The sequence below is a fragment of the Heteronotia binoei genome, chromosome 9 (assembly GCF_032191835.1).
Source record: "Heteronotia binoei isolate CCM8104 ecotype False Entrance Well chromosome 9, APGP_CSIRO_Hbin_v1, whole genome shotgun sequence".
Lineage (NCBI taxonomy): Eukaryota > Metazoa > Chordata > Lepidosauria > Squamata > Gekkonidae > Heteronotia > Heteronotia binoei.
Window position 1 is genome coordinate 6,360,114 of NC_083231.1, and position 18,596 is coordinate 6,378,709.

An 18,596-nucleotide genomic window follows, 5' to 3' on the forward strand; every position below is an offset into this window, starting at 1 on the left:
CAGTGACGTTTCGTTCTCAGCTGCAACGCCACTGAGGATGTTCTCCGCAGCTGAGAACGAAACGTCTGGAAGGAAAACTTTCTCCAGTAGAACACGGCACTTGATCCCGAAAGATTCTACAAACCCTAATGATCTCTTATCCTGTTCCTAATATCCAGCTAGTAGCTTCCCACTCTTAATTGGAACCCATTATTGCAAATATTCTCCTCTGCTGCCAACAGGGACAGCTCCCTGCCCTCCTCTAAGAGACAGCCCTTCAAAGACTTAGAGAGCGCAAACATGTCCCCCCTCAACCTCCTCTGCTCCAGACTGAACATCCCCTCAGCCTTTCCTTCTAGGCCCCTGATCATCCTCATCACTCTTCTCTGCACCTGCTCCATTCTGTCCACATCCTTCTTGAAGTGAGGCACACAACTCCAGGTGTGGCCTGACCAATGCAGTGTACAGTGGAACTATGCCAGCTTGTGATCTGGAAGTTATACCCCTGTTGGTACACCCCAAAATGCCCTTTCTTGTTGCATCACACTGGCTGCTCATATTTAATTTATGGCCCATCCGTACCTCCAAGATCTTGTGCGCACACACTGCTACCCAGAAGTGTATCCCCTCAGGCAGTATGTTTCTCATTTTTGCTCCCGAGATGTAGAACTCAGCACTTTATCCTTGTCAAACTTCTCAGATATGGGCAAAAAGTCAGCATTGCTACGAACCAACATTTTGAATACAACTTTATACTTTTTTTTTTTTAAAACAAAATGCAGACTCGAGAAGATTTTGAAAGAGAAGGTCATGGAATGGAGACCCAGGAACTTGACACGGTGGAACAGATACTGTACTTCTACTCTTAGGCACTTCTTGCCTCTGCTGGAAGAGAATCAGGGCAAAGATGTAGAAGACGACCATCAGGCAGAATTACAAAAACAGCTGGGAGACTACAGGGTATTGTACCAAGTTTTATAGAGTTTACACAACTGAATTAGCAGGGTGGTTATGGAACAAAGTTCAATTCTGGATATGATGCATCAAAAGAGACTTCAGCAACCATTACACATGGAGGTTAGTTTTGTCTTTGTCAGAAGGGCTAATTGGAGTCAAGATGCTTAAGTAACTGAGTGATAAGTATATCTAAGTCTGGATTAAAGCAGTTGGTAAAGCCTGTAATAGCAGCAGATTAGCAAACCGATGTGAGAATGTTTAGCCATGTAAGAAAAGGAACCATTAAGATGGACCTATAACCACAATTGAGAAACCTGTAGGAGAACATTTCAACCTCCCAGGACACTCAATGGGGGACCTCAAAGTAGCTGTTTTATTGCAAAGGAATTTCAGAAACATGAGGCTGCTGAATTACAAGCTATTACAACACTTGGGACAATGGAGCCCCCAGGGATTAACAGAATTATTGGGTTCTCATCTCACCTGGTAAATCACTCAGTTTCGTCAACTGGTGATTAGGTGGCCAAAATGGCTTTCTTGTGGACCAAGAGGAAGCCGCCTTGCCCCACAAGAAGATACCTCCAAGCCCACTGTCTGGCTGCGACACTCCAGAGACCCAAGTACAACATACCTTTTCATTTGTTGCTAGGTAACAGGCTGGAGAGATGGGAGAACAGTTTTATTGGAAAACAGATGCATCAGGAGATCCCAGGAAAGCAGGAACGGGGCAGTGCAGCAAGAACAAAACAGAATCCCAAAGCTAGTTAAAACTTTCCCCAAACTTTGCTCAGATGACCCTGAAAAAGGCTATCTGGGTTGGATCTTCTGCACCTGCATTTCCTGGACAGTCAGCCCCCCCCCCCCATTGTGGAGATACTCCCCAGTCCCTTTAACATAAGAGAAGCCATGTTAGATCAGGCCAATGGCCCATCCAGTCCAACACTGTGTCACACAGTGGCAAAAAATTTTTTATATATACACACACACACACATTGTGACTAATGGCCACTGATGGACCTGTGCTCCATATTTTTATCTAAACCCCTCTTGAAGGTGGCTATGCTTGTAGCCGCCATCACCTCCTGTGGCAGTGAATTCCACATGTTAATCACCCTTTGGGTGAAGAAGTACTTCCTTTTATCCGTTTTAACCTGTCTGCTCAGCAATTGCATCGAATGCCCACGAGTTCTTGTATTGTGAGAAAGGGAAAAAAGTACTTCTTTCTCTACTTTCTCCATCCCATGCATTGTCTTGTAAACCTCTATCATGTCACCCCGCAGTCGACGTTTCTCCAAGCTAAAGAGTCCCAAGTGTTTCAACCTTTCTTCATAGGGAAAGTGTTCCAGCCCTTTAATCATTCTAGTTGCCCTTTTCTGGACTTTCTCCAATGCTTTACAGCTCTAAAGAATGTGGCAGTGCCACCTTAATTGCTACCTGACAATTTCCTGCTACTAGAAGAACTAAAGGTAAAGATAGTCCCCTGTGCAAGCACCAGTCGTTTCCAACTCAGGGGTGACATCACATCACGTTTTCACTGCAGACTTTTTATGGGGTGGTGTGCCATTGCCTTCCCCAGTCAGCTACACTTTACCCCCAATGGGAAATGCCCATTTTTGGGGGAGCAGGTGGGCGATTTTTTTTCGCTCCCCGTGAACAAAGAACTTTAAGTTAGCACTTCTTTTTTTTGGAGACAAGGATGCTGCCAGACAGCTTATCCCACAAAGGAGGATGAAGTAAGGATAATATGAAAAAACAGAGCAATTGCTTGGAGTGGGATGGAATAAATAACAGTTGCCATCCAGGCAACCTTGCACCACCAGTAAGTTCCATGAGAAGACAATGAGCCATTACGCCATCAGTATGGTTAGTAGCTGTCCGAAAAAGTATTGCAGTACTTTAAAAAAAAAACACTCTAGAAGTGAATTGCAACCATGGAGAAAGCAAAGCACCTACAGGTTTGGGGTTAAGTCTCAAGGGTCCCACCTGAAAATCGAACACTAGAGTGCAGCTGAGTCCGGGGGGAGGGGGCGTTAGGATCTTTTTGACTGAACACAAGACAGCTTTACAGATAAATCCTTACCTTTCCCCCTCTTCCTTCTTCCAGGTTTCAGGATTTCCTATCCACATGCCTTTTTCAGAAGTCAGTCCTTTAATTGAAGCAGTCTACACTACTGGAGTCCATAACATCGATGTTCCAAATACGGAGTTCGCGTTAGCAGTCTATGTTCATGCTTACCCTAGAAACATTCTCTCAGTGTGGGTGTATGTTGCTTCCTTAGTTCGTAACAGATAAAAGCTGAATTAAGTAAACTCTCGTGTGCTTTTGCCTCTTCCCAACGAAGAACTGCACTTGACATTTTTACCTTCTTCGCATTCTTAAGAATTAGAAGGTAACATTCTTTGTACCCCTTTACCATAGGTTCTAATTTTGTATTTTTATATATTAAAGATAAAAGCCACACCTTTTAATTAATGTCTTTAATGTTTGTCTACAAGGGCTGCTGTCCAGCTGTGACTGCCAACAGGTTTCGAACACGATGGAAATGCTGCTGCTTTCAGTTTTTCATAGAGAGGAAGTGCACACTGGCTTGCTTTATTCCACTCCTAAGTTAATGCACAGCAACTCCAGCTTGGAACTAAGCCTTCAAAAGCCATGTGTGTTTAGCAGCACTGCTGCTAGTTTTGTATCAAGCTCAGGTTTTTATTCCAAAAATCTGATGGAGGACAGAAAGCCACGGGACAGCATGTCAGGGAAGAAGATGATGATATTGGATTTATATCCCGCCCTCCACTCCGAAGAGTCTCAGAGCAGCTTACAAATCTCCTTTCCCTTCCTCCCCCACAACAGACACCCTGTGAGGTAGATGAAGATATTGGATTGATATCCCGCCCTCCACTCCGAAGAGTCTCAGAGCGGCTTACAATCTCCTTTCCCTTCCTCCCCCACAACAGACACCCTGTGAGGTAGATGAAGATATTGGATTTATATCCCGCCCTCCACTCCGAAGAGTCTCAGAGCGGCTCACAATCTCCTTTACCTTCCTCCCCCACAACAGACACCCTGTGAGGTAGATGAAGATATTGGATTTATATCCCGCCCTCCACTCCGAAGAGTCTCAGAGCGGCTCACAATCTCCTTTCCCTTCCTCCCCCACAACAGACACCCTGTGAGGTAGATGAAGATATTGGATTTATATCCCACCCTCCACTCCGAATCTCAGAGCGGCTCACAATCTCCTTTATCTTCCCCCCCACAACAGACACCCTGTGAGGTGGGTGGGGCTGAGAGGACTCTCACAGCAGCTGCCCTTTCAAGGACAACTTCTGCCAGAGCTATGGCTGACCCAAGGCCATTCCAGCAGGTGCAAGTGGAGGAGTGGGGAATCAAACCCGGTTCTCTCAGATAAGAGTCCGCACACTTAACCACTACACCAAACTGGCTCTTTACTCATTTCACCTGTTTCCATGAGGCTGTTGTGTGGTGGGTCTACTCACCCCATTAGTTAACATTGCCCCATAGGAAAGAAAATAGGGAATATGTTAAACACTTAGCAAAAAATCCCCCCACACTCTTATCAAAACGACTTTTCTTCGATGGAAGATAATGCCATCTCACGGCTGTTTCTTTGAAGAGGGTTTGGATGGTGCCATTTTGCATATCTGAAATAACTTCCACTGTTTGTCAACCAAGCTCAAATTTTCACGCTGAAAATGATATTAATATGAACTAGGACACATGGAAATAAGTGTGCTTAAAAGCTATCATATCAAAATACTGCTAGTTTGAAATACAACCATTTTCCTAACATTGAAAACAGGATAAATCACCAGCAAGTTCCTTAAAGCTGCATTTATTGATTTATTACAGTTGCTCTTACAGCTGAGAAATTACTTTTGAAAATTCTTTTCAGAATTCAGCATCTTTAATGAGTTTATATAGGAGGAGAGACAGGGGCTGTGGCTGCTACGCCACTTACAGTCAGACAAGCAGAAATCCCATGAAGCCCACAAAGTGAGGTGGCGAACAGTCATTGGCCAAACTGCACAGTCCTTACTGTGTTTTAACATATCAGATGCTAATAAACTCTGATGCAGATGGGAATGTTTCATTTATGGTTTTTCAAGCTCAAAAATACAGAGTCAGTGCTAAACAAACAACAGACAGTATATCTCCCTAATCTTACAGCAGGACAACTCTGGGATCTGAGAAGTTATGGGAGAAGTCACTACTGAAAGGCGAACGTGACCCAGAATTTCAGATTCACTGTAGAATTTATAGTGTAAGCATAAAGAATCTTAACAGAGTTAGCACAAAATAAATCAAGGTATAAGTGCCAAACATTAGGAAAGAGTGTCAAAACAATTTGGGTAAGTTTTCTGCAGCATAAAAATCAAATCCACTGCCTTCCAATTAAAGTGAAATACGACTGCGAGAATAGCATGACACGACACCGTTTGCGTAGAGGGTTCTGAATTACAGGGCAAAAAGGACCTACGACTCGCACTCCAAAAGGGAACTGTTTGTTAACACAAGATGTGGACTGTAAGTAAAGTGCATGAAAGAAAGCCTGCTGAGCTAAATGAAGTAGACTGAAAGGTAAGGAGAGTCAGCTCATTCACCAGAGCGGCAGCAGGCTCGGAAACCACACTGCAAGTTCTGGCATCCGCTGGCGGTTTCGGCATGAGGACCTGCATAAAGACAGAAGACATGTGAAAGGAAGAAACAGGGACCAGCACAAGGGGACATATTCAATGGATATGCACAAGTTCTGACACAAAAGTTTTTTCTTAGCAAAATGGCTGAACGTTACATTAAAAGTACATCGAATATCTCAATTTAGACCGTCTGACGCCACGAAGGCCAGAAACGTTTACTGGTATAGCTATCAATAGAGAGGGAATCTGAGGTCTAGACTTCAGTTAGCAGGTGCAGATCTCCAGTTCTATCTCAAACAAAACCACTGTCCATTCAAAGACAATGAAAACTTGGTCTACTTACCTTCCGTTTCCCAGTATTTTTTTTTTTAAGATTCAGCTATTACATAATAATATCATAACAAACTTTGAGTCCACTGGCACCTTTAAGACCAATAAAGTTTAATTCTGGGTATAAAAGTTTTTGCATGCATGCCCACAAAACCTTATACCCAGAATTAAACTGTGTAGATGCCGCTGGACTCCAACTTTGTTGTATTGCTCCAGGCTACCCGCCTGAATAAATAAAAATCACTGCTCTTCTAGCTTAAACTTTCTATTGATAATATTTGAGCTGTACAAAACTGACTTTCGTGAATTAAGAGCAGATGGAATTGATCAAATCAGCCCTCCTCTTCTGATACAAGGTTCTTATCTGTGGAATTTAAGACAAACTGCTTGCTACAAGCTTAGATGACCACCTTCAGTACCAGAATTACCATATTTTGCGTTTACTTGCACCTTTAAGGCCAACCAAGTTTAATTCTGGGTATAAGCACACACACACACAGAAGCATATACCCATAGAGGCCATAAACCTTGTCTTGCTTTAATCCTTAATCTGGTCACCACCAATCCCCTATCTCCACTGAGACCTTGGGTATGTGTAGACAACTTTGGAGAAAGGCAAGATCTTATGTGTGTCTTGCAATCTGGGTGGAGAAATGTCACCGCTGAACTCAAGCTTTGTTCTATTGCTTCCGACCAACACAGCTACCCACCAGAATTACCATCTGTAAGTCTAGTATAGTCAACAATGGAGATCCAACCCAACTCCAAAGGCTCATTGGCCAACAGTGCTTGAACAGAGAGACTGGAAGACCTCTCACCTGCACCTCTCACCTGCACTGACTACAGCAGCCACTGAAGATGCAAATGCTAATCCTCCCTTCACGCCTGTTCTATGAAGAAATGAAGGTATCACAAGCCTCCAAAGCAAGGACACAGGCTTGAATCCTGAGATTTGTACAGGTGCCAAGCGGTGTGATTTTTCACCAACCCCCCCTCCAAGAAACTTCCAATTCTCTTTCAAGTTAATCCACTGGTGGGGAGGGGCTGTCCCCTAGGACCAGCATTTCGGGGCAAAGAGCCTTAAAATCATTCATGACAGCTTATTTGCCAGCGGATTTTTAAAAAGAAATCTTGCTGGCAAGCTCAGCTGTGCTTCCTTGAGCTCCAGCTTAACTCCATATACTTATTACATACAAGAAATGACTTGGCAGTGTGTTAAAAGAGCCAGTAAGCAAAGCGTTATGATTGAAAAATCTTGTTGAACGTACACGGCAGTGTGCAGTTATACACAGAGGGTTATTTTTTCCCCTCTCTGATCACAAATACACAGAATTGGAAAAGATGGAAATCCACTTTGCAAAACTGAAACTGCAAAGCAAAAACGAAATTAATTGACAAAGGTTATGTTCTGGTCACTAGAGAAACAAGGTAGAGGAGAATGCTCCCATTTTAAAAGGTGCTGGAAAGGTAAAGAAGTGAGAAGGGCAGAAGAGAGACACACATGGACAGACATTTATTAGCACACACAAACTGGGTAAAGGTAGTCCCCACCAGAAAGCAGCCCTGCCTCCCCCCTCCTGCTCCCACTGCCCTATTTGATCAGCTGCTATCTTCCCAGAAACTAGATCTCTCATCATGATTCATCAGTGCCAAGGCAACCTGAAAGCTAAGAACCTCCAGGTCCTTCAACAATGCCAGCAGGATCCCAAACGCCATCTGAAGGGTTCCACAAGCATCCAGACTTCCTGAGCATCTTTGCGTGGTCCAGCATCTTCAGCTAGATGGCCCCATTTAAAATCATGACAATTCCTCACCAAAATAATTAGCTGGATATCTTGAAGTCGCTCAAGGACCAGTAAGCTGAGCAATGCAGAGTCAGCATAAGAGCCTATTAATCACTGCAGATTCCCAGTTCATGTGTTGTCAGCCAAAGGGACGTGTGGTTTTGACACCAAAATGTACAGGAGCAAAGGCCAGGAGCAAAGGCCAAAGGAAACAACCAGCACCCCCCACCCCCCAACAGAGTATTGTGTTAATCCTCAAACCTCGGTATGCCCTACCATAAGACCTCTCACTGACTGACTTCATTTCTCCTCTTAAATAAAGGACACCAAGTACCGAAAGCCCCTCTGGCCTGTAACAGATTTTGGTCAGTAACTAATTCTCCAGTTTAGACAACCACTACTAGTGCCCAGAGCAGGGAGAGCCCCATTCTTACAGTCATCTTTCTCTACAGAGGAGCAAGATACGGCTGCCAGTCTTACAGGCACAAGAAGGTGATGACATTGGATTTATAGCCCACCCTATACTCTGAATCTCAGAGCAGTCACAATCTCCTTTACCTCCCCCCCCCCCCCACTAACAGACACCCTGTGAGGTAGGTGGGGCTGAGAGAGCTCTCACAGCAGCTGCCCTTTCAAGGACAATTCCTACGAAAGCTCTGGCTGACCGAAGGCCATTCCAGCAGGCCAAGTGCAGGAGCGGGGAATCAAACCCAGTTCTCCCAGATAAGAGTCCGCGCACTTCACCACCACGCCAAACAAGAGGGCCTTCAATTAATGCAGTCTCTCAGGAAGACTGAACGGGCCCCACAGACGCATAGCCAAAGGGCAAGTAACATCAAAGTAAGACCTGCATCAAGATTCCATGCATGATCCCATTCTATACTTACATTTTGAGATGCAAGATTATGCAAGGAGCTATCTTTTATGGCAAGACAGCTTTTATCACAACCCACTCTTAACAAAGATGATGCCAGCCAAGCAGTTACAAGTTGTCCAAGCATTAGCCAATGCAGTATTCTTTCCAGTACCTGACATTCTGTCTCTCACACATACATGAAACAGGACTTCCAGATTTATCCCTGAGGCAGGAGGTCTACGCACCACCACCGCCCTCCCCTCCCCTCTTCTCCAGGATTAGAATAACCCAGTGGCAGCAAAGGGCTGCATCCTAATTAAGGCAATCAGGACAGGGATGGGCTAATGCGGGGGGGGGAGGGGTTGCCCAAAGCTTCCTTGTGTGTGTGTGTGGGGGGGGGGTGCTTCAAAAGGGGATTCTTTGGTTTGTTCCAGTGGCCTCCCCAGCACCAAAATCCACAGGTCATCCATGGCAGAGCTGGAGTCAGGACACCGCAAATAGCCAAAGAAGAGACTAAAGTTCCTGTCAACCCTCCAGCCAGCATTTCAGCTTAAGAGCCTCCTTGAAAATCCAAGCCCTTCAAGTGTCCCACTTCTCGACAGACTATTTTATAGGTAAGCTCCTCATCCGTGCAGCAGGCAAATAAGAGGAATACAAAGGATCTTGAAAACATATCCACGTCTGTGTCAAAAGCTCCATGTTCAGATGCCTCACGATGACTACCCCCCTCAGGCAGACTTCCAGGAAACTGCTCATGCATGCAGAACAACGGAGAGGCTATGAAGTTTCCCTTCTGTAAGACGACACATTTCACCAGAATGATCCTTAGGCACAGACCCACAACCCTATCCCAAGATGAACCTCAGCAAATAGGGCTCCTTGCTTAGGGGGTTCGGCTACAGGGCTTGAAGGTTTCTCTCTCAATAGGCTAGCTCTTTTGGACCAAAGACTGCTTTTGACTAGGCTGCCATCCTGAAAGTGAAGGATCTCATCACTTCCACATTCACACTTTCATACATTTTGATATCAACTTCTGTAAATCTTAAGAAAAACGTTACAAGTATCAAGAAATGGGCAGCAGTGCAGCAGGCAAGAAGTGGAACCACTAAAACTAGATTATAGTTCATTCATCACAAGTATGTTACCTGAACCCTTTTTAAAAAAACAAAACCAAAAGCGTACTTGGCTTAGCCACAGTTTTATAAAGCTGTATGCTAACGGACGTGATAAACTTTAGCAATTAAAGGGTCATATTACACATCCAAGAACCCTAAAAGGAAAGTGGATTTGAAGTCCTCCCCAGATTTTTAAAAAATACTTTGTTCAAAAGACATTACCGTTAATGTTGTCACAGTAGTAAAAGTGTTCATCATTCAGAGAAGGACACACTGAGACCAAGTCCTGGAGGCCTGCACCAGTTACAGTAAGACAACCCGAGAGATTGAGGTGTTCTAGATGAGGAAGCCCTCCTCCCCGAGCCAACATCCTGGGAGCAGAAAACAAACACAGGTGAAGGCACCCTCAGGGAACTGCTGCTCTGTTCGCAAGGCTGCCTGCTGCGGGGAGTGGAATGTCAGGCAGCTACCCCTCAATAGCCCATTTGCTCAGGGCCTTGCTAGGCTGCATGTGTTTCTTCAACTCTGAACAGAAAACTGTCTAGCAGCAAGTGTCCAGTGGGCTGTCTCGCCCCCAACATGCACCCCTGATACTACCGATGGCAAGCAGGAGAACTAGGCAGAGAAGAGGAGCGGGCAGTGGGGTGTGTGTCAGGGCAAGCTTCGGTCAATGCAGAACAACACAGAATATCTGTACTGTACAGAATGGAGCACCATCACTAGGATCCAGAACCAACTGACCAGCCACCAACTGACCAGGCAGATAATGCTCACCAGGTCGGGGCCAGTGGTTTAAGGGATGGGAAGGGGGCACCGCAAAGATAGTATGAATTTGAGCTTCGAAGTTTTTTAAAACCCCTGAGTTTGTAGACTTCCACCAGGGTCCCAGAGGGGCTACGTACCTGAGACCACGGTCTGTTATCTGATAACACCCTGACAGACTGAGGAATCGCAGAATCCGTGCCACCTCTTGGTCTGATTTTGCACTCCCCGAGTTTCCCAAGTCTTTCTCCTCTGCCTGCCTACTAGTCCTTGGTGCCTGTTTCGGCAGGGCAGAGGATCCCGGGAGTGCCTGAAGAGTTCTTAGCGCTGTCCCGGCACAACAGAAAGTGTGGCCGCAATAGGTCAAGGCAGCAGAAGTGCAGTGCCGCTGCCAGCAGATTCTAGTCCTTAGTCCAAAAATGTCTTTGCTGCAACATGAGGCAGAGCAAGTGAAGCTGGATGCTGGTTCCACGACACAAACGTTCTCAATGTTTCGGTGCTTCCACTCCGCAGCATCTTCAATATCAGCCAGGTCTTCTGCATCCAGCATCCAGATATAGGCGGAGTTGAAGCCGTCTGCTCTGACAGTTGCACTCCAATGGCTTTCATTCCCTTCTTCCTTAATCACATTCTCATTTGTGATATCGTGCAAGCCACGGTCCTTTTTACCGGCCTGCAAGGCGATGTCTTTGTTTTTCCAGATCGTTTTCCTGTTCCTGTTCCGACAGCTTTTCTGAGACGCTGCTTTGTGGGGTGACAGAATCCCCAGGGCTCTGGAGATCTTTTCTATGGCCACATCCGTAATTCGTTCACACCCAGACAGATCAAGATGCCGGAGAGTCTGGCAACAGCCAACCCAAGACCAACTGAAAATGAAATATTAAGTGTCTGTTAAATGACAGGGAATCGCCCCAAACAGCAGAGAAACAGAGTATTAATAGTCAAATCCATCATTCAACCCTCAAATGTAACTGTTGCAAACACTGAAACACCACTGCTGAGGAAACTGGAACCACATGCCTCATGCCTGGACATGACTCACAAAGTGTGAGTATAGAAGAAAGGGAGATTTGCAAAATACACCAGAGGTTATCAGGCATGTGAAATGAACATACATCCAACTGATTATTATTGCTTGATGTGACAGACTGCTCTCTGCTTATTTATTTACTTATTTATTTTATTCAATTTATAGTGCGCCCTTCCTGTAAAACAGGCTCAGGGTGGATTGCATCATGTGTTGCGATGAAGTGATATTTTATTTCTATAGGCTGATTGCTGAAGTATATAATTTGCCTGCATTGCTATTTTTCATTGTTCAACACCTGCAACATCCATATGTTGGTTTGACATTTTTGTGCTTTCATCAACATTGTGCTATTTGTGCTTGCCAAAACTTTTCACGGTTATCTTTTTATACAGGCTCAGCATCCCAGCCTCCTTGTCCACATTACAGGAAGGAGGGCCAGCTCCCTGCTACTTCTCCATGTTGTGCACAGCAAGCACCCCCTGAAGGAAGACTGTTCAGTAGGTTCATTTATGGTAAAGAAACACAAGTCCAGTAGAGGACCGGACAAATCACAGAATGAACATTGTTTTTTTAAGTATGCAAGAGGGAGAAGTTTTGAATTTGCATGGAGCCCTTTGGTCTCATAAGCACTCAACACTGTTCATTGCAGCTGCTTTCAAGGGATGGCATACAGAGAACTGCACCATCAAAAGTCATAGCCAAAAGTTTCTCCAATGCATACAGCCCACCTTCCAAAGTGGCCATTTTCTCCAAGGGAACTGATCTAATTCCAGGAGATCTCCAGCCATCACCTGGAGGTTTAGCAACCCTAGTTTGAGGGTCCTGCAAAACTTTTCTTAAGCAGATTCCCCACTGCCAGCAACTTATAAATCCTAGAACTATCACCTCTCTGCATATCACACCTAATCCAATCGAGCCTGCTGCTACTGCCATTCGCCATCTGAAATCACCTTTATATCTCCAGTACCTCGTATTACGTTTTACAGCACGCAAGCCTCGGTCCAACAAAGTAACCTTTGTGTCAGATACAGCCCTTGTAACAAATGAGTTCAACACCTCTGACTGAGAGTGTCCATCAGAGGCCATGGGCAAGGTCTGCAGGCGTGCTGCAAAAGTATTTTTTTTAATTTAATTTCTATTCTGCCCTCCCAGCAAGCGGACTCAGGATGGCTCACAACGCAGAGAGTGACAATCATCAATTTAAAATTTCAAAAATATCCAGTCTAATCAAAAACAGTAAAGACCCTAGTCTAAAAAGCATAGTACCCCGGGTCTGTGTCAGAGTTGTAATTCAGATATAATCAGGTCCAAGAGTTCCTGCGTAAACTACCGCCCCCCCCCCCCCTGTTAGTTACAGCCAAATAAACAATTTAGCAGTCAGGCAGGGAGGGCTGAGCAGAAGGGTTCAAACAGTATTGGACGTCCGCTGCCTCAACTAAAAGCCTGATGTCAATTGCACAAAATAAGGAATCTTAGCATTGAAGCTGTCAGACAGAGAACCGCTAAGTAACAATTTTACATTATGCTCAAACAAATTTATATATTTTGCAACATTGTATTAAATCTAAAACCAGCGCATACAATTGCAACATCACTTGTCTGTTTCTTCCCCCCCCAAAAAAATTTGTTACTTAGCAGCCAACTAAAAGCCTGGCAGAGCAGCTCCATTTTACAGGCTCTGTGGAATTGTAAGAGATCCTGCAGGCCCTGATCTCTACTGGGAGCTCATTCCACCAGGCTGGGGCCAACGTGGAAAAAGCCGTGGCCTTGACTGGCCAAACTTAAGGCCCTTCAGGGGACACAAGGGGAGAGGTGGTCCCGCAGGTATGTTGGTCCCTGGCCGCTCAAGTCCTTAAAGGTTAGAACCAACACCTTGAACCGGATCTGGAACTCTTATCGGCAGCCAACGCAGCTCACGTGGCGCTGCCTGACTGTGCACCTGCAGAGGCATGGCAAGCAGCGGGCACGTTGCCACGGTTTGTACTAGCTGCAGCTAGCCGCTGCCCGGCTGCTATTAGGGCTCCCAAGATGGGAGCACATTCGGTCGGGGCTTCAGGATCTGCACTGGCTGCCAATAACATTCCGAGTCCGGTACAAGGTGTTGGTCGTTACCTTTAAAGCCCTATATGGCCTAGGACCTGCCTACCTTAGGGACCGTCTCTCCCCACACGTCCCCCAGAGAGGACTACGATCGGGTTCACAAAACCTGTTAGTGATCCCCGGGCCAAAGGAGGCCCGCCTGAAATCCACCAGGGATCGGGCCTTCCCGGTAACGGCGCCTTACTGGTGGAACCAGCTGCCGGAAGAGGTACGGGCCCTGCGGGACTTAGGGCAGTTCCGCAGGGCCTGTAAGACAGCCCTCTTCCGGCAGGCCTATAACAACTAACTGACATTGAGAACATCTTCTGGATGGAACTAGAAATGCATCTACAGACCGCTGCTTTTTATTCTTATTTCTATGTCTTATTAATTATGGTTTTAACTTTATCATGTAAATGTTTTTAAGCTGAATCTATGTGAATTATAATGTTGTAAGCCACCCTGAGCCACTTCGGTGGGAAGGGCGGGATATAAGTCTAAATATAAATAAATAAATAAATAGCTTCCCAATCGGGAAGGAGGGCAGGCCCGCGTAGAGTGAACAGACTTCCAAGAGTCAACTTCAACCATTTCTCATGAGGAATCCCTGTCCTGTGCAGCTCTTGACATGCCCTCACAAACAATGGTCCCGCCAGTTACTGAACGCGAGGCTTAGCTTTCATGTCAATTAGCAGGAGGGTGCAGCTGTCGACTTCGCAACAGCTGCAATGCTGCTACATAATCCCAGGAAAGTGTTAACGCCCATACGATTATAGCAAATGGCATATTTAGCATCTCCACTGCACCCTTGTATTGCCGGCCTGTTTCAGCCACTTACATTTGTGATGGGGGAGAAACTACAAAATTACCAGAATGGTAGGAGAGCAACCACGCTTCTTAGACACAACTTTAGCCATTACTGTGCCATTCCTACTTATCCAAAGATAATAATAATAATAATAATACATTTTATTTATATCCCGCCCTCCCCGCCGGGGCAGGCTCAGGGCGGCTAACAACATCAGTTATTATAACAAGTTATACAGTAAGTTAGACAATAGATAACAAATTGATTAAAATTCTAAAAACAGTAAAGCAATAAAATTAACATCGTGGTGCTATTCCGGCAGATAATAAGTCATTTAAGCAGACTCTCAGGTTTTAGTCGGTGAAGGCTTCGCCAAAGAGGATGGTCTTGCAGGCCCTGCGGAATCGGTCAAAGTCCCGCAGGGCCCGCACTTCCTCCGGGAGCTGGTTCCATAAGTGTGGAGCTATGACGGAGAAAGCCCGAGTACGGGTACTCTGCAGCTTTGCTTCCTTCGGCCCGGGAATAGTCAGCAGGTCCTTCCCTGCTGACCTCAGTGCTCTCTGGGGTTCATATGGGGAGAGACGGTCCCTCAGGTAGACAGGTTCTCGGCCATATAGGGCTTTAAAGGTAATGACCAGCACTTTGTAACGAATCCGGTATGTAACTGGCAGCCAGTGCAGTCCGCACAGCCCTGGCTGTATGTGCTCCCATTTTGGGAGCCCCAATAACAGCCTAGCCGCCGCGTTCTGCGGATGGAGAAATCTATTTTTCAGAATAGCCCGCCATTAACCAAGTTAACATACTAAAATAGAATTAATGTGCTACTGGTCTGACTTCTAGCTGAGTGGGAAATGCAAGCAAAAGGTTACTAACCTTTCAAACGCAGAGTCAGAAATATCAGTTTGAGTGAGATCAAGGTGCTCCAAGTTGGGACAAAGTTCCAAGATCTGTCTGACCTAGGATTTTGTAAATAAAAAAAGGAAAAGGGATCACTCGGGAAGGCTCCATCGAAGAAAGGACAACAGCTGCACGGAAGCTGAAGCAGCACCGAATACTGTTTGTCAGACTACATATTCACTCATTCCATATACTGTACCATTTTGTTAGATACAGCTGAGCTGTACGACAACACCATCGTTTTCACAGAGGTGCCGACACGCGGGAGGACGTTATGGATCACACCCTGCAGCACAGTCTTCTCCTTCTGGATAATGTTGATAGCCAAAGATTCCTCTGCATTTTCCTCTTCAAACGGAACAGAGAAGACGGATTTATTTTTAATACACTGCAAAAATATACCCTTGTGTGAGCAGCCAATCTATCATGCAATACCTGCGACAGCAGTAACCAGCTGTAATTGGTACCCTAAAGTTTCCAGTATATTTACTACATTTATATTTTCCCCCAAATTGGCTGAAAGGACCAAGTTCCAGAGGTGAGATTTCTACCTCTGTATTGCCAACAGACAAATACCTAAACCATGCTGCAGGGGACAGCTCAGATGCTGAATTCTGTGGATGATCAAAGTCATCTGTGTTGTAAATGAGAGCATGAGGCTCATATCACCTTTGAAATATACATCCACACTGTGGCACCTCCACAACAAAATCAGCCCAAACTGTCACCGGGGTGGGGGGAGTATGTAGAAAGCTCCCTGGGAACCATTCAGAACTTGGAGACAATCAGTCTGGTGGATATTGCTGGAGACCAGATCCATATATTTTCATATCCTGAGTGTGAAGCAGTAAAATGAGCTTAAGGAGGACTCAAGGGGTTTTTGGGAAGATGCTGCCCTGCTGCTTTTGTGTGTGTGTGGCATCAGCTGGAAGCCTTCATCAGTATACACATACCCATCCACTTTGCCCAAGGGGAGAGAGAGATGCCAATGTCAGAGTAACGTCTGTTCTAAGTTTAAACTAGACAAATACCAGCTTTTGTTTTTATTTCAAGAGAAACTCTACACCAACTTTGTAGCTGTGATCGTAGACTCATCAAGGTGTGCTGGGGTAATTTTCTTTAGAAGAAAATAACGCTTTTGCCTAAGGAATTAAGTCTGCATTTGTTTTCCTACCCACGGTCAGACTGCTCTCTGCGTTATCAATTTCTCCTGGTTTGGTGTCCCCTCATCTCTAAACAGGTAGATCAAGATGGGCAGCCAAGTTAGTCTGTCTGTAGAAGGAGAAGAGAGTCCAGTAACACCTGAAAGACTAACATAAATTGTGGCAGGGTGGAAGCTTCCAGGACTCACCGAAGAAGTTCTGAAGCAATGAGCAGTGACTCACGAAGCTACCACAAATTTTGTTAGTCTTTAAGGAGCTCCTGGATTCTTTTCTACTCTAAGCAGGTGTCTGAGTTGAGTAAACGGGAATGACAACAATATCAAACAGGCAGGTAGGATTTATCCTTTCTTATTAGCCCCAATAACATCATGTGGTAACTGCAGTCTAGGTGCTGTAAGAGGACACAAACTTTAAATCAAATCTGTCCACGAACAATAATGAACAGAGCGGGGGGGACGTGTACTTGGAAAGGAGTGTATGAATCTCAGAGCTACAGATGCTGCAGAAGTGGCTTTGTCTGAGCCTGTGAGGGAGAACTGAAGACATTTTCCTCTTCTCCTTGCAGGTTCTGAAGTCCAGGCAAGGCCAAAGGCATGAGCTCTTTGGGAGCAGCATTTTTGGCCTTTGGATCACTGTAAAGTGGGTTATGCTGAAAGTGTGGGATTGTTCTGTTATTTTATTCTGTTCTCTATTATGAGCCAATACGTGTACTTACCTTTCTGACCTTTAGCCAGTATTGCAAGGATAACCTATTACACGTAAATTATGATAAAACCAAGATTATGGTCTTTGCTCGAAGATCTAAATACTATAATTGAAAGATGGATGGGATACCACTTGAACAGGTTCCCTCTTTTAAATACCTAGGTGTCCTGTTCCACCACTCAAGCTCTTTGGCCCCTCATATTGATTCTGCTAACCATAATATTGAAAAGGCGATGATGGGGCTACTGAGATTTAATAGAAGAAGAGGTGGATGCCTGGTTTGCCCAACTGTTGAGATATATCAAAGGAAATTATTACCACAGCTGCTATATGGAGCGCCAGTGTGGGCCCCTGGTAATCTCCACCCTCTTGAAGTTTCCCAGAATAAATTTACGCGTAGGCTTCTTGCGGGTCCCCCTTCAACACCTTCGCCAATGACTAGACTGGAGCTATCTCCACCTCAGACCTCTGAAGACCAATTTAGGTCAAAATGCGTCAGGTCAAGTTGAGTGGGTTCCCATTGAGGTTTTATGATTTTACATAGGATAGAGGCTTATGATGGGCCCTTAAATGGTTTCAGCTTTCAACAATAAAATACATGTAATGTTGATTTATTTTTTTTTTTTACACTTTGTTTTTAATGTATGGCCCTTTAATTGCATATTAACCTTTTAGGTTTCTTACTCTTGCCCCAAGGACACCCAACAAATGTCCCTGGCTGACAGACTGATGATCTGAACCCAGGCCTCCCAGAACGAAGTCTGATACCAGCGGCCACACTGGCTCTCATCTGTAGGTAGCTTTGGGTCCCTTTAGGCAGAAAAGTGGCATTGGAATGCCCAAATAAATACTACCTACTGGAAATAAATAGCATGCCCATCAAATCTGGCCTTAAGCCCAAGCCCTACTGTACTCAACCACACTGATGTACGTCTTGATTTTTCAAAGAGATAGAAGAGTAACACTGCTGAGCCTGCTATCAGCAACTGTAATACTTGGCCAGCAGCCACTGTTCATCTGTCCCAGTGCAAACCTCAAACCATCCCCACCGAGGACAATTCTTTTATTCTACGTGAAGTCATAGCTAGCTTGGACAAGTGCCTCTGGAGACGAAGCCATACAGAGCAGAATTTCTATTCACGAGTCGGCTTACCCGATTCATCTATATCAGCATCTTCATCCCATTCCTGAAAGGCATGGCTTTCATCTTTCCTGGTTTTTACCCAGTCTTCATCAGGTTCTGTATCTAGGTCACTTGGTTGGCCACCATGCCAGTCCCCTAATCAAACAAAGAAAAAAAAAAACTTGTTTATTGCAGGAACTGTGGCATTAACAGCATCCAAGTACAGACAGAGGCTCCTCAGACAGCAAACAGCAGAGCAAGAGAGGCACAGGAAGCAGCGAGGCCTAGAGATCAGAGCAGGTGTGCCTCTCATGGTCTATCACCTCAGGATCTAGTATGACACGCCTGCTTG

General features: G+C 45.2%; 2 protein-coding genes across 2 annotated transcripts in view; one reads left to right on the plus strand and one right to left on the minus strand.

Annotated features, from left to right (window-relative positions):
- The window catches only part of CC2D2A (coiled-coil and C2 domain containing 2A), a 92,102-nt gene extending 88,697 nt beyond the window's left edge, over positions 1-3,405 (plus strand). Inside the window, exons 34-35 of the mRNA XM_060247273.1 lie at positions 762-939; positions 3,041-3,405. Coding sequence (XP_060103256.1) covers positions 762-939; positions 3,041-3,229 — 367 coding nt within the window. The 3' untranslated portion in view covers positions 3,230-3,405. The remainder of the gene's footprint in view (positions 1-761; positions 940-3,040) is intronic.
- Positions 3,406-4,771: 1,366 nt separating this feature from the next.
- FBXL5 (F-box and leucine rich repeat protein 5) overlaps positions 4,772-18,596 on the minus strand; it is a 33,676-nt gene continuing 19,851 nt past the window's right edge. The window contains exons 6-11 of the mRNA XM_060246182.1: positions 18,275-18,400; positions 15,453-15,601; positions 15,230-15,312; positions 10,580-11,305; positions 9,900-10,048; positions 4,772-5,625 (exon numbers count right to left, since the gene is read on the minus strand). Coding sequence (XP_060102165.1) covers positions 5,549-5,625; positions 9,900-10,048; positions 10,580-11,305; positions 15,230-15,312; positions 15,453-15,601; positions 18,275-18,400 — 1,310 coding nt within the window. The 3' untranslated portion in view covers positions 4,772-5,548. The remainder of the gene's footprint in view (positions 5,626-9,899; positions 10,049-10,579; positions 11,306-15,229; positions 15,313-15,452; positions 15,602-18,274; positions 18,401-18,596) is intronic.